Below are 15,438 nucleotides of genomic sequence, written 5' to 3' on the forward strand. Positions count from 1 at the left end.
GGCAGAGGTTGCAGTGAGCCAAGATCGCACCACTGCGCTCCAGCCTGGGCAACAGTGTGAGACCCTGTCTCTAAATAAAAAATAAATAAATAAAGTTTACTCATACCCTCTTTAAGCATTCCCTAGGGCACCCAAAGTATTCTGGTGTTTATGTTCATTTCCTTAGTGTCTAAGAAGTAATTTGTGCCTCTTTGCCAGAAATATGCTCGTGTTGCATTGCCGTTTCTTTGTATATATTACTTGCTTTCCGAAGTGTATTATAGGTTCCCTAAGGCCCACTTTTCTTTCTTTAATTCCCCTCATATTACGCATAACTGATGTGCAAACAATTTGTGTGAACTTAGATTTCAATAGAAAAATTAGTTTATCTCATTTGATCGATTGGACAGAAAGATAATCAAATAAAAGTTTTTCTGTATCTCACTAGTCTGTTTATAATTTCATATTTAATTCCATTGCTTAAGCATGCTAACACACGGTGCCAAAATATTAATAAATAGGCATGCTGTTGTATTACGTGCTTCTTCCTGTTATCGGAAAAATAAAATGAATGCTTTTCCTCTATAACTGCTTCCTTAACTTTTACAGTTCCTCCAGAATGCATAAGACAATGCTGATATTTCAAGTCTCTCTCCTGCCTTTGCCATGGCTGTGCTTTCTACTACCTTTGCACACACCCTCTTGACCTTTGATAAATGTACTTTAAATGACTGATAGTCGTGATGATTGCATGCTTTCTCCTGATATAAAATCTCCTTGAAACACAGAAATGTTCTTGCTCCTGAAAGGTTCAATAATCACTCAACAACTCACCTCTTCAGAGAACTGAATGTACACAGAAGTCCTCTTCATCTCAGCTACTGATTCTCTCTAACCTGCTTTACCTATTCAAACATGAGGGTCTTGTTTTTTGTCTTTGGAGTCCTTTCCTTGATGTTCACAGTTCCTCCAGGTAAGACAGAAACTTTTTTATTCCAAAGTTCTAAAAATATAAGTAAAAGAAAATGCAAGGTCTTTCAAGAGTCTGAAAATAAAATAGGCATGGGCAGATTTTACTGTACCATGAAGGCTGCTGAGAGGATTGAAGAGTTGATACTAAAGAAATAAATAAGGTGGTTCACTGCAGTGATTTAACCTACGATAAACTCACTTGAGGCCGGGCACAGTGGCTCATGTCTATAATCCCAGCATTTGGGGAGTTTGAGGTGGGTGAGCACAGGAGTTCTAGACCGGCCCAGTGGGGGCAACAGGGTGAAACCCCATCTCTCCAAAAAAAAAAAAAAAAAAAATTAATCAGGTATAGTGGCGCGTGTCTGTGGTTCTGGCTACTCAGGAAGCTTAGGCAGGATCGCTTGAGCCTGAGATGTCAAGGCTGCATTCAGCTTAGGTCATGTCACTGCACACCAGCCTGGGCAACAGAGTGAGACCCTGTCTCAAAAAATAATAATAATAAAAAATAAACTTACTTGAGAGTTGTGTTTGATCAAAAGATGGTGAGAGGATGCACACAGAACACAGGAAATTTAAAGAACTGGAAAAACGAAAAGCGAATGATGACTAGAAGAAGGGCTAGAGGTGAAGAGGTGGAAACTCCACCATAATCCTTGGTTCACAGGATAAATTCACCACTGATCCAAGGAAGGACCTAGCCTCTGTGTTCCTTTAAAGTTGAATAAAACTCATATGATATCATTTAATTTATATGGAAATTACTTTTTGTATGGTGAGAGTTAAGATTCCACCTTAATTTTTAACCACATAACTAGCCAATTATATATAAGCATATTAATTAAATAATCAATATGACTTTCCCACATTAATTTTAAAATTCATCAATACCCCATAATAAAAACATATTAAACTGTGGTTCATACCTGAGATTTAGATTACTGGTTGACTTATTGATCATTTCTGAAGCACATTTTAATACTTCACAATTCAAGATTCCCTCATTTATATAATACTTCATGATTCAAGATTCCCTTATTTATATAATTATAAATAATTATGCCTTTCCTCCATGAATGTTAGTGGGTTTTCTATATTTTTATTGAGATACAATTTACCATAAAATTCATTGCCTTAAAGTGTTCTATTCAGTGGTTATCAGTGTATTCTTAAAATTGTGCACCCCTCACCATTATCTAATTCCAGAATATGTTTATAACCGCAAGAAGAAATCTCTCCTCCTCCCAGTCCCTAGCAACCACTGATCTAATTTTTGTCTCTATGTATATTCCTATTCTGGATATTTACTATGAACAGAATAAGAAATATGTGATCCTTCATGTCTGCGTTCTTTTATTTAGCATAATGTTTTCAAGATTCATCCATGTTGTGGCATATATTCGTACTTCATTCCTTCATTCAGTGGTCATCAGTATATCCCACTTTAAGAATCCACTGATACTCAGTAAATGGAACACTCTAAAGGAATGAATTTTATAGTAAATTCTATCTCAATAAAAATATAAAACACCAACATTCATGGAGGAAAAGTATAATTCTGTATAATTATATAAATGATGGAATCTTGAAATAAATTTTAAAATGTGCTCAGAGGTAATATGCGCCTCAGAAAAGATAAATAAGTCAATTGATAATCTAAATGTCATGTATAAACCACAGTTAATATGATTTATTAGAAAGTATTGGTGGATTTTAAAATTAATTTGGGAAAGTTAGATTGATTATTGGTGTTGGTAAAAAAAATTCATCGTATGGATTATTTAGCATATGGTTGTTTACAACAGACTAATGATCCATTGTGTTTCTTTTATGTCAGTTGTAATGTCTCCTGTTTTATTTCTGATTTTATTTATTTGGCGTTCTCTCTTTTGTTCTTGGTTAGTCTAGCTAGCAGTTTATAAAGTCTGTTTATCTCTTCCAAAAGTCAACTTTTTGTTTCATTAATTCTTTGCATTTTTTAAATCTCGAATTCACTTAGTCCTGCTCTGATTTTTATTATTTCTTTCCTTCTCCTAAGTTTGAATTTCATTTTTTCTTGTTTTTCTTGTTCCTTGAGGTGCATAGTAGCTTGTTTATAATATTACCATGTTCTTGCAGTAGGCATTTATTGCTATAAAATTCTCTCTTAGCACTGTCTTTGTTGTATTCCATAGGTTTTGGTATGTTGTGTTTCCATTTGCATATATTTCAAGAACATTTGTTATTTTCTTCTTTGTTTTTTCATTGACTCAATGGTTGTTCCGAAGCATGTTGTTTAATTTCCATGTTATCTGTATCGTTTCCAAAGTTCTTCCTAGTATTCATTTCTAGTTCTATTCTATTTTTGTCTAGAATATACTTGATGTAATGTTGATTTTTCAAAATTTGTTGAAACTTGTTTTGTGTCTTAACATATGGTCTAGCCTGGAGAGTGTTCTATGTGATGAAGAGAAGAATGTGTACTCCACAGCTATTGGATGAAATGCTCTGTAAATGTCTGTTAAGTCTATTTGGTCTGCGGTACAGATTAAATTCAATGATTATTAGTTAGCTTTCTACCTAGATGATCTGTTCAATGCTGAAAGTGGGATATTGAAGCCCTCAGTTATCATTATATTGAGGTGTATCTCTCTCTTTAGCTCTAATGACATTTTTAATATATCTAAGCATTCCACTACTGGGTACATATATATATACATATTTGGAATTTTTATATCCTCTTGCTGAATTGGCCCTTTTATCATTATATGATGACCTTCTTTGTCTCTTTTTATGTTTTTTCACTTAAAGTCAATTTTGTCCAATATAAATATAGATGTATTAGGCCATTCTTGCATTGCTATAGGGTTATCATAATAAAGTACCACAGAATGGGTGCCTTAAAAAACAAAAGTTCATTTTCTCACAGTTCAGGAAGTTATAATTCTAAGATCAAGATGTCAGCACATTTGGCTTCTCCTGAGGCCTGTCTTGGCTTGCAGCTGCTTGCCTTCTTGCCATGTCCTCTTATGGCATTTTTTCTGTGCACACGCATTCCTGGTGTCTCTTCCTCTTCTAATAAGGACATCAGCCGTATTGCATGAGGGCCATAACCTGGGAGTCTCATTTTAGCTTTATCACTCCTTAAAAAAAAAAACTTACCTTCAAATTTGATTACATTCTGAGATACCAAAGATTGGGACTTCAACATACAAATTTTGGAGGAACACTTGTTAGCCTGTAACGATGAATTCCTCAGTAGACTGATATGATCAAGGAAAGAATCAGTGAGCTTAAAGAAATTTAAATAGCAACTTCCAAAACTTAAAAGCAAAGAAAAAAGAATTAAAAAGAACAGAATATTTAATAAGTGTAGGCCAATTACAAAAGGAACAATATATGTGTAATGAAATATCAGGAGGAGGAGAAAGAAAGGAACAGAAGAAATATTTGAAGAAATTCTGAGATTTTCCCGATATTGAAAATAAGCAAAATGTACATATCTAGGAAGCTGAGAGAATAACACGCAAGATAAATACAAAAAAATTAAACATAGGCATATTATATTGAAACTGCCAAAAATCAAAGACAAAAAAAAAATCTTAAAAGAAGCCAGGAGGGAAAAAATCTTTATCTATGGACAACCAAGGATAAGAATTACATCAGACTTCTCTTAAACCACATAAGCAAAAAGAGAGGAAAGTGAAATATTTAAAATGTTATAAAAGAAAAAAAAAGAACACTATCTTAAAACTCTCTACTTAGTAAAATTATCTCTCTTTTTTAGACAGAGTCTCACTTTGTCACCCAGGCTGGAGTGCAGTGGCAGTGACCTTGGCTCACTGCAGCCTCTGCCTCCTGGGTCCAAGCAATCTCGTGCTTCAGCCAGCCACCACCACGCCTGGCTAATTTTGTATTTTTAGTAGAGACTGGATTCCGCTAGGTTAGCCAGGCTGGTCTCGAACTCCTGACCTCAGGAGATCCGCCCGCCTTGGCCTCCCAAAGTACCAGGATTAAAGGTGCAGGCCACCGCACCCAGCCTACCCTTTAAATTAAGATAAAAATACATAATTTTCTTAGGTAAACAAAAATAGAGTTTGTCACCAGTAGTCCTACCTTACAATAAAAGTAAAAAGAAATTCTTCACTCATACTCAATGGTGAAAAACTAAAAGCTTTTCTTCCAAGATCAGGAACAAGGCAAAAGTGCCCCTTCTTGCCACATTTATTTAACATGATACTAAAAGTTCTAGCAAGAACAATTAGGCAAGAAAAGGAAATAAATGGCATCCAAACAGTCGGGGGGTGGGAATGAGTAAAATCATCTATTTCCAAATGACATAATTTTTTTGTAAAAAACCCTAAACTTTACTCTCCCAAAATTATTACAACTAATAACAAATTCAGTAAAGTTGCAGGATAGAAAATCAACATACAAATATCAGTTGTGTTTCTATAGCACTAACAACAAGCACTGGAAAGCAAGTAAAGAAAATCCCATTCATAATAGCAAGAAAAAGATAAGACACTTAAGAATAAACTTAACCAAAAAGATGAAAGACTGGTACATTAAAAATTGCAGACATTCATGAAAGAAATTAAAGAAGACACAAATCAGTGGAAAGATATCCTATGTTCATGAATTGGAAGACATAATAATATTAAAATATCCATACTATTCAAAGCAATTTATAGATTATATACAATCCCTATCAAAATCCTAATGGCACTCTTGACAGAAATAGGAAAAACAATCTTAAAATTCATATAAAACCACAAAGGACCCAGAATAGTCAAAACAATGAGCAAGAAAAAGAAAGCTAGGGGCATCACATTTTCTAATTTCAAAATGTATTATAAAGATAGAGTAATCAAAACTGTGTGCTACTGGCATAAAGACAGACATATAGGCCACTGGAAGAGAATAGAGGACCCAGAAATCAACCGACACTTATACAGTCCACTGGCCTTCAACAAACATGCGAAGAATATATAATGGGGAAAAGACGGTTTCTTCAATACTTGGTACTGAGAAAACTGAATATTCACATGTAAAAGAATAAAATTGGGCCTGTGTCTTACACTACACACAAAAAGCAACTCAAAATGAACTACACATTTAAACATAATTACCTGAGACTGTAAAACTTATAGAAGAAAACATAAGGAGAACCTTTCATGATGTTGGTCATGGCAATTATTTTAAATTATAAATTGTAACAAAAGGATTTGGGAAGGACTGGTAGGTTTAAAGGGAATATTTATGGGAGATTATGGGTTATAGGCTCCTGTGCATATCTCAGTAACTTCCTCAATAAAGGAGACATGGCCTTGAGCCCGAATACGCTGGGAAGCTGGAACTAAGACTCAACTCCTTCTGACCCTTCTCTCAATTAAGGATTCTTTTTTCTCATTTCACCAAAAACAGAGAAGCAACCAAAGATAGCTTTTCCACTTTCCCACCACCATATCTCTTCATATAGTTTTATCTTTATCCATAATCTACCTTCTCTTCACTCTCTGATTCAAGGCCAACCCCTCCACTTACACTAGATTACATCCCCAATGACTTTTTCAAGAATTTAACTCCAGAAGATAAACATTATTTCCTGCATTATGAATATCTACACCACCCCCAAGCTGGATAATTCATTTTAGGTAGAAATATGTGGTAATAGTTCTCATTTAAAATTCTGTACATTTCCAGCTACTGCCTCATTTATCTACTCTCTTTATAGAAGAAATCATCGCTTGTCTTTATTCAGCATCTCCATTATTTCTCTTGCATTTTTTGCTGTTGGTTTTGTTTTTCTGGGAACGTTCTGTAATGTTTTTAATTTATTATAAAACATTTCAGACATTTAACAATAAAAAGTAAGTAATATTGTGTCATATAATTTGTCTTCTCTTTTAAAAGCCAGAAGCTTCATTTCTAATGATGAATGTCCTTCAGAATACTACTATCATTGCAGACTGAAGTGCAATGCTGATGAACATGCAATTAGATACTGTGCTGACTTCAGCATCTGCTGCAAACTGAAGATCATTGAAATTCACGGACAAAAGAAGTGGTGAAAATTCTAACTCCATCTTCTTCAGACTCCAGGACAAAAAACATGTCTTAAACTCTCTTATCTATGAATAATTAACATGATAGACGAAAATTATTATAATTGCATGTTTAGATGGTCAGGTGAAAATGAATATAAATTTTATAAATGCTTCCACTCTATTTTCATTTGTGCATTTTAACATTTACTCCCTTAATTTACATCCACAGCCACATTGTTGTTTCACCCATAGTACTATATCCGACGCGGGGAGTAAGAGCCAGTCCCTTTCTCACTCCTGGCTCTGAGGACCACTATCGCAGGGGCGTGAGGCACACCCCGCGATGCTGGGAGTAAGAGCCAGCCCTTCTTGCCCCTCTGGCTCTTGGGACCCCCATGGCAGGGGGGCTGGGCGCCCCCGCGCTGCCGTGCGAAGAAAGAGCAAGCCATCCCCACTTGCCCCCCTGGCTCTTGGGACCCCCACGGCAGGGGGGCGGTGCGCCCCTAGCGCTGCGGCGAGTAAAGAGCCAGCCAGCCCCTCTTGCGCCCCTGGCTTTTGGGACCCCCATGGCATGGGGGCGCGCTACCCCCGCGCTGCAGGGATTAAAGAGCCAGCCAGCCCCTCTTGCCCCCCTGGCTCTTCGGACCCCCATGGCAGGGGGGCGGGGCGCCCCCGCGCGGCCGTGAGTGAAGAGCCAGCCAGCCTCTCTTGCCCCCCGGGATCTTGGGACTCCCATGGCAGGGGGGCCGGGCGACCCCGCGCTGCGGCGAGTAAAGAGCCTGCCAGCCCCACTTGCACCCTTGGCCCTTGGGACCCCCATGGCAGTGGGACGGGGCGCCCCCTGCGCTGCGGGGAGAAAGAGCCAGTCAGCACAACTTGCCCCCCTGGCTCTTGGGACTCCCATGTCATGGGGGCGGGGCGCCCCCCGCGCTGCGGAGAGTAAAGAGCCAGCCAGCCCCTCTTGCCCCCCTGGCTCTTGGGACCCCCATGTCAGGGGGGCGGGGCTCCCCCCGCGCTGCGGGGAAGAAAGAGCCAGCCAGCACCTCTTGCCCCCCTGGCTGTTGGGACCCCTATGGCAGGGGAGCCGGGCGCCCCCCGTACTGCGGGCTGTAAAGAGCCAGCCAGCCCCTCTTGCACCCCTGGCTCTTGGGGCCCCCATGGCAGGGGGCCGGGCGCCACCCTCGTTGCGGGGTGTAAAGAGCCAGCCAGCCCCTCTTGCCCCCGTGGCTCTTGGGACCCCCATGGCAGGGGGGCGGGTTGCCCCCCGCAATGCGGGGAGTAAAGAGCCAGCCAGCCCCTCTTACTCCCCTGGCTCTTGGGACCCCCATGGCAGGGGGACCGGGCGACACCCGCGTTGCCGTGAGTAAAGTGCCAGCCAGACCCTCTTGCCCCACTGGCCCTTGGTACGCCCATGGCAGGGGGGCGGGGCGCCCCCCGCGCTGCGGGGAGTAAAGAGCCAGCCAGTCCCACTTGCCTCCTTGGCTCTTGAGACCCCCATGGCAGGGGGGCGTGGCGCCCTCCACGCTGCTGGGATAAAGAGCCAACCAGCCCCTTTTGCACTCCTGGCTCTTGGGACCCCCATGGCAGGGGGGCGGGGCTCCACCCGCGCTGTGGGGAGTAAAGAGCCAGCCAGCCGCTCTTGAACCCCTCGCTCTTGGGACCACCATGGCAGGGGGGCGCGGCGCCCCCCCGCGCTGCGGGGAGTAAAGAGCCAGCCAGCCCCTCTTGTCACCCTGGCTCTTGGGACCCCCATGACAGGGGAGAACGCCGCCCCCCGCGCTACGGGGTGAAAAGAACTAGCCTGCCCCTCTTGCCCCCCTGGCTCTTGGGACACTCATGGCAGGGGGTCCGGGCGCCCCCCTCGCTGCCGTGAGTAAAGAGCCAGCCAGACCGTCTTGCCCCAGTGGCTCTTGGGAAGACCATGGCAGGGGAGCGGGGCGCCCCCCGCGCTGCGGGGAGTGGGGAGCCCCCCGCGCTGCGGGGAGTAAAGAGCCAGCCAGCCCTACTTGCCTCCCTGCCTCTTGGGACCCCCATGGCAGGGGGGTGGGGCGCCCCCCTCGCTGCGGAAAGTAAAGAAACAGCCAGGCCCTCTTGCCCCCCTGGCTCTTGGGACCCCCATGTCAGGGGGGCGGGGCACCCCGGGCGCTGCGTGGTGTAAAGAGCCAGCCAGCCCCAATTGCCCCCCTGGCTCTTGAGACACCCATGGCAGGGGTGCGGGGCGCCACTCGCGCTGCAGGGAGTAAAGAGCCAGCCAGCCCCATTTGCCCTCCTGGCTCTTGGGACCCTCATGGCAGGGGGCCGCGGCGCCCCCCGCGCTGCCGTGAGTAAATAGCCAGCCAGCCCCTCTTACCACCCAGGCTCTTGGGACCACCATGGCAGGGGGGCCGGGCGCCCACCGCGCTGCCATGAGTAAAGAGCCAGCCAGCCCCTCTTGCCCCCCTGGCTCTTGGGACACCCATGGCAGGGGGGCGGGGCGCCCCCCGCGCTGCAGGGAATAAAGAACCAGCCAGCTTCTCTTGCCCCCCTGGCTCTTGGGACCCCCATGGCAGGGGGGCCGGGCGCCCCCCGCGCTTCCGTGAGTATAGAGCCAGCCAGCCCCTCTTTCCCCCCTGGCTTTTGGGACCCCCATGGCAGGGGGACGGGGCGCTCCCCGCGATGCGGCGAGTAAAGAGCCAGCCAGCCCCACTTGCCCCCCTGGCTCTTGGGACCCCCATGGCAGGGGGACGGGGCGACCCCTGCGCTGCGGGGAGTAAAGAGCCAGCCAGCACCTCTTGCCCCCCTGGTTCTTGGGAACCCCATGTCATGGGGGCGGGGCGCACCCCGCTCTGCGGGGAGTAAAGAGCCAGCCAGCCCCTCTTTCCCCCCTGGCTCTTGAGACATCCAGGGCATGGGGGCGGGGCGATCCCGCGCTTCGGGGAGTAAAGAGCCAGCCAGCTCCTCTTGCCACCCTGGCTCTTGGAAACCCCATGGCAGAGAGCCGGGGCGCCCCCCGCGCTGTCGTGAGTAAAGAGCCAGCCAGCCCTTCTTGCCCCGCTGGCTCTTGGGACACCCATGGCAGAGGGGCCGTGCGCCCCCCTCGCTGCGGGGAGTAAAGAGCCAGCCAGCCTCTCTTGAACCCCTCGCTCTTGGGACCACCATGGCAGGGGGGCGCGGCGCCCCCCCGCGCTGCGGGGAGTAAAGAGCCAGCCAGCCCCTCTTGTCACCCTGGCTCTTGGGACCCCCATGACAGGGGGACCCGGCGCCCCCCGCGCTACGGGGTGTAAAGAAGCAGCCTGCCCCTCTTGCCCCACTGGCTCTTGGGACACCCAAGGCAGGGGGGGCGGGGCGTCCCCCGCGCTGCGGGGAGTAAAGAGCCAGCCAGCCCTTCTTGCCCCCCTGGCTCTTGGGACCCCCATGGTAGGGGGGCGGGGCGCCATGCGCGATGCGAGGAGTAAAGAGCCAGCGAGCCCCTCTTGCCCCCTCGGCTCTTGGGACCCCCATGGCAGGAGAGTGGGGTTACCCCCGCGCTGCGGGGAGTAAAGAGCCAGCCAGACCCTCTTGCACCCCTGGCTAATGGGGCCCCCATGGCAAGGGGGCGGGGAGTCCCCCTCGCTGCGCGGTGTAAACAGACAGCCAGCCCTTCTTGCGCCCCCGGCTCTTGGGAACCCCATGGCAGGGGGGCGGGGTGCCCTCCGCGCTGCGTGGAGTAAAGAGCCAGCCAGCCCCTCTTACCCGCCTGGCTCTTGGGACTCCCATGGCAGGGGGACCGGGCGCACCCCGCGCTGCGGGGAGTAAAGAGTCAGCCTGCCCCTCTTGCCCCCCTGGCTCTTGTGACCCCCATAGCAGGGTGGCCGGGCGCCCCCCACGCTGCCGTGAGTAAAGAGCCAGACAGACCCTCTTGCCCCACTGGCTCTTGGGACGCCGATGGCAGGGGGGCGGGGCGCCCTCCGCGCTGCAGCCAGTAAAGAGCCAGCCAGCCCCACTTGCCTCCCTGGCTCTTGGGACCCCCATGGCAGGGGGGTTGGGCGACCCCCTCGCTGCGGGGAATAAAGAGCCAGCCAGGCCCTCTTGCACCCCTGGCTCTTGGGACCCCCATGGCAGGGGAGTGGGGCGCCCCCCTCACTGCGGGGAGTAAAGAGCCAGGCAGCCCCTCTTGCACCCATGGCTCTTGGGACCCCCATGGCAGGGGGCGGGGCGTCCCCCCCCCGCTGCATGGAGTAAAGAGCCAGCCAGCCCCTCTTGCCTCCATGGCTCTTGGGAGCCCCATGGCAGGGGGGTGGGGCGCCCCTCTCGCTGCGGGGAAAAAAGAGCCAGACAGCCCCTCTTTCCCCCCTGGCTCTTGGGACCCCCATGGCATGGGGGCGGAGCTCTCCCCGCGCTGCGGGGAGTAAAGAGCCAGGAAGCCCCCTTGCACCCCTGGATCTTGGGACCCCCATGGCAGGAGGCATGGGCGCCCTCGCGCTGCCGTGAGTAAAGAGACAGCCAGCCCCTCTTGTCCCCCTGGCTCTTCGGACCACCATGGCAGGGGGCCGGGTGCCCCCCGCGCTGCCGTGAGTAAAGAGCCAGCCAGCCCCTCTTGCCCCCCTGGCTCTTGGGACCCCATGGCAGGGGGGCAGGGCGCCCCCCGCGCTGCGGGATGTAAAGAGCTAGCCAGTCCCACTTGCCTCCCTGGCTTTTGTGACCCCCATGGCAGGGGGTTGGGGCGACCCCCTCGCTGCGGGCAGTAAAGAGCCAGCCAGCCCCTCGTGCCCCCCTGGCTCTTGGGACACCCATGGCAGGGGGGCGGGGCGCACCCCGTGCTGCTGGGAGTAAAGAACCAGCCAGCCCCTCTTGCCTCCCTGGCTCTTGAGACCCCCATGGCAGGGGGGCCGGGCGACCCCCGCGCTGACGTGAGTAAAGAGCCAGCCGGCCTCTCTTGCCACCCTGGCTCTTGGGACCCCCATGGCAGGTGGGCCGGGCGCCCCCAGCGCTGCGGCGAGTACAGAGCCAGCCAACCCCTCTTGCCCCCCTGGCTCTTGGGGCCCCCATGGCATGGGGGCGGGGCTCCCCCTGCGATTCGGGAAGTAAAGAGCCAGCCAGCCCCTCTTGCCCCCCTAGCTCTTGGGACCCCCATGGCAGGGGGGCGGGGCGCACCCCGTGCTGCGGGGAGTAAAGAGACAGCCAGCCTCTCTTGCCCCCCTGGCTCTTCCGACCCCCATGGCAGGGGGGCAGGGTCCCCCCGAGCTGCTGGGAGTAAAGAATCAGCCAGCCCCTCTTGCCCGTCTGGCTCTTGGGACCCCCATGGGAGGGGGGCCGGGCGTCACCCGCGCTGCCGTGAGTGAAGAACGAGCCAGCCCCTCTTGCCCCCCTGGCTCTTGGGACCCCCATGGCAGGGGGGCCGGGCGGCCCCCGTGCTGCCGTGAGTAAAGGAGCCAGCCAGCCCCTCTTGCCCCCCTGGCTCTTGGGATCCCCATGGCAGGTGGCCGGGGTGCACCCTGCGTTGTCGTGAGTAAAGAGCCAGCCAGCCCCACTTGCCGCCCTGCCTCTTGGGACCCTCATGGCAGGGGGCCGCGGCGCCCCCCGCGCTGCCGTGAGTAAATAGCCAGCCAGCCCCTCTTACCACCCAGGCTCTTGGGACCACCATGGCAGGGGGGCCGGGCGCCCACCGCGCTGCCATGAGTAAAGAGCCAGCCAGCCCCTCTTGCCCCCCTGGCTCTTGGGACACCCATGGCAGGGGGGCGGGGCGCCCCCCGCGCTGCAGGGAATAAAGAACCAGCCAGCTTCTCTTGCCCCCCTGGCTCTTGGGACCCCCATGGCAGGGGGGCCGGGCGCCCCCCGCGCTTCCGTGAGTATAGAGCCAGCCAGCCCCTCTTTCCCCCCTGGCTTTTGGGACCCCCATGGCAGGGGGACGGGGCGCTCCCCGCGATGCGGCGAGTAAAGAGCCAGCCAGCCCCACTTGCCCCCCTGGCTCTTGGGACCCCCATGGCAGGGGGACGGGGCGACCCCTGCGCTGCGGGGAGTAAAGAGCCAGCCAGCACCTCTTGCCCCCCTGGTTCTTGGGAACCCCATGTCATGGGGGCGGGGCGCACCCCGCTCTGCGGGGAGTAAAGAGCCAGCCAGCCCCTCTTTCCCCCCTGGCTCTTGAGACATCCAGGGCATGGGGGCGGGGCGATCCCGCGCTTCGGGGAGTAAAGAGCCAGCCAGCTCCTCTTGCCACCCTGGCTCTTGGAAACCCCATGGCAGAGAGCCGGGGCGCCCCCCGCGCTGTCGTGAGTAAAGAGCCAGCCAGCCCTTCTTGCCCCGCTGGCTCTTGGGACACCCATGGCAGAGGGGCCGTGCGCCCCCCTCGCTGCGGGGAGTAAAGAGCCAGCCAGCCTCTCTTGAACCCCTCGCTCTTGGGACCACCATGGCAGGGGGGCGCGGCGCCCCCCCGCGCTGCGGGGAGTAAAGAGCCAGCCAGCCCCTCTTGTCACCCTGGCTCTTGGGACCCCCATGACAGGGGGACCCGGCGCCCCCCGCGCTACGGGGTGTAAAGAAGCAGCCTGCCCCTCTTGCCCCACTGGCTCTTGGGACACCCAAGGCAGGGGGGGCGGGGCGTCCCCCGCGCTGCGGGGAGTAAAGAGCCAGCCAGCCCTTCTTGCCCCCCTGGCTCTTGGGACCCCCATGGTAGGGGGGCGGGGCGCCATGCGCGATGCGAGGAGTAAAGAGCCAGCGAGCCCCTCTTGCCCCCTCGGCTCTTGGGACCCCCATGGCAGGAGAGTGGGGTTACCCCCGCGCTGCGGGGAGTAAAGAGCCAGCCAGACCCTCTTGCACCCCTGGCTAATGGGGCCCCCATGGCAAGGGGGCGGGGAGTCCCCCTCGCTGCGCGGTGTAAACAGACAGCCAGCCCTTCTTGCGCCCCCGGCTCTTGGGAACCCCATGGCAGGGGGGCGGGGTGCCCTCCGCGCTGCGTGGAGTAAAGAGCCAGCCAGCCCCTCTTACCCGCCTGGCTCTTGGGACTCCCATGGCAGGGGGACCGGGCGCACCCCGCGCTGCGGGGAGTAAAGAGTCAGCCTGCCCCTCTTGCCCCCCTGGCTCTTGTGACCCCCATAGCAGGGTGGCCGGGCGCCCCCCACGCTGCCGTGAGTAAAGAGCCAGACAGACCCTCTTGCCCCACTGGCTCTTGGGACGCCGATGGCAGGGGGGCGGGGCGCCCTCCGCGCTGCAGCCAGTAAAGAGCCAGCCAGCCCCACTTGCCTCCCTGGCTCTTGGGACCCCCATGGCAGGGGGGTTGGGCGACCCCCTCGCTGCGGGGAATAAAGAGCCAGCCAGGCCCTCTTGCACCCCTGGCTCTTGGGACCCCCATGGCAGGGGAGTGGGGCGCCCCCCTCACTGCGGGGAGTAAAGAGCCAGGCAGCCCCTCTTGCACCCATGGCTCTTGGGACCCCCATGGCAGGGGGCGGGGCGTCCCCCCCCCGCTGCATGGAGTAAAGAGCCAGCCAGCCCCTCTTGCCTCCATGGCTCTTGGGAGCCCCATGGCAGGGGGGTGGGGCGCCCCTCTCGCTGCGGGGAAAAAAGAGCCAGACAGCCCCTCTTTCCCCCCTGGCTCTTGGGACCCCCATGGCATGGGGGCGGAGCTCTCCCCGCGCTGCGGGGAGTAAAGAGCCAGGAAGCCCCCTTGCACCCCTGGATCTTGGGACCCCCATGGCAGGAGGCATGGGCGCCCTCGCGCTGCCGTGAGTAAAGAGACAGCCAGCCCCTCTTGTCCCCCTGGCTCTTCGGACCACCATGGCAGGGGGCCGGGTGCCCCCCGCGCTGCCGTGAGTAAAGAGCCAGCCAGCCCCTCTTGCCCCCCTGGCTCTTGGGACCCCATGGCAGGGGGGCAGGGCGCCCCCCGCGCTGCGGGATGTAAAGAGCTAGCCAGTCCCACTTGCCTCCCTGGCTTTTGTGACCCCCATGGCAGGGGGTTGGGGCGACCCCCTCGCTGCGGGCAGTAAAGAGCCAGCCAGCCCCTCGTGCCCCCCTGGCTCTTGGGACACCCATGGCAGGGGGGCGGGGCGCACCCCGTGCTGCTGGGAGTAAAGAACCAGCCAGCCCCTCTTGCCTCCCTGGCTCTTGAGACCCCCATGGCAGGGGGGCCGGGCGACCCCCGCGCTGACGTGAGTAAAGAGCCAGCCGGCCTCTCTTGCCACCCTGGCTCTTGGGACCCCCATGGCAGGTGGGCCGGGCGCCCCCAGCGCTGCGGCGAGTACAGAGCCAGCCAACCCCTCTTGCCCCCCTGGCTCTTGGGGCCCCCATGGCATGGGGGCGGGGCTCCCCCTGCGATTCGGGAAGTAAAGAGCCAGCCAGCCCCTCTTGCCCCCCTAGCTCTTGGGACCCCCATGGCAGGGGGGCGGGGCGCACCCCGTGCTGCGGGGAGTAAAGAGACAGCCAGCCTCTCTTGCCCCCCTGGCTCTTCCGACCCCCATGGCAGGGGGGCAGGGTCCCCCCGAGCTGCTGGGAGTAAAGAATCAGCCAGCCCCTC

General features: G+C 53.4%; 1 protein-coding gene across 1 annotated transcript; it reads left to right on the plus strand.

Annotated features, from left to right (window-relative positions):
* Positions 1 to 764: 764 nt before the first annotated feature.
* LOC129143691 (beta-defensin 131A) lies at positions 765 to 7,153 on the plus strand. The gene is made up of 2 exons (XM_054682765.2): positions 765 to 952; positions 6,844 to 7,153. The coding sequence occupies exons 1-2, from the start codon at positions 895 to 897 to the stop codon at positions 6,999 to 7,001; spliced, it is 216 nt and encodes a 71-aa protein (XP_054538740.1). The 5' UTR covers positions 765 to 894; the 3' UTR covers positions 7,002 to 7,153.
* The last annotated feature ends 8,285 nt before the right edge of the window (positions 7,154 to 15,438 follow it).

This window comes from Pan troglodytes, chromosome 3 (assembly GCF_028858775.2).
Source record: "Pan troglodytes isolate AG18354 chromosome 3, NHGRI_mPanTro3-v2.0_pri, whole genome shotgun sequence".
Classification (NCBI taxonomy): domain Eukaryota; kingdom Metazoa; phylum Chordata; class Mammalia; order Primates; family Hominidae; genus Pan; species Pan troglodytes.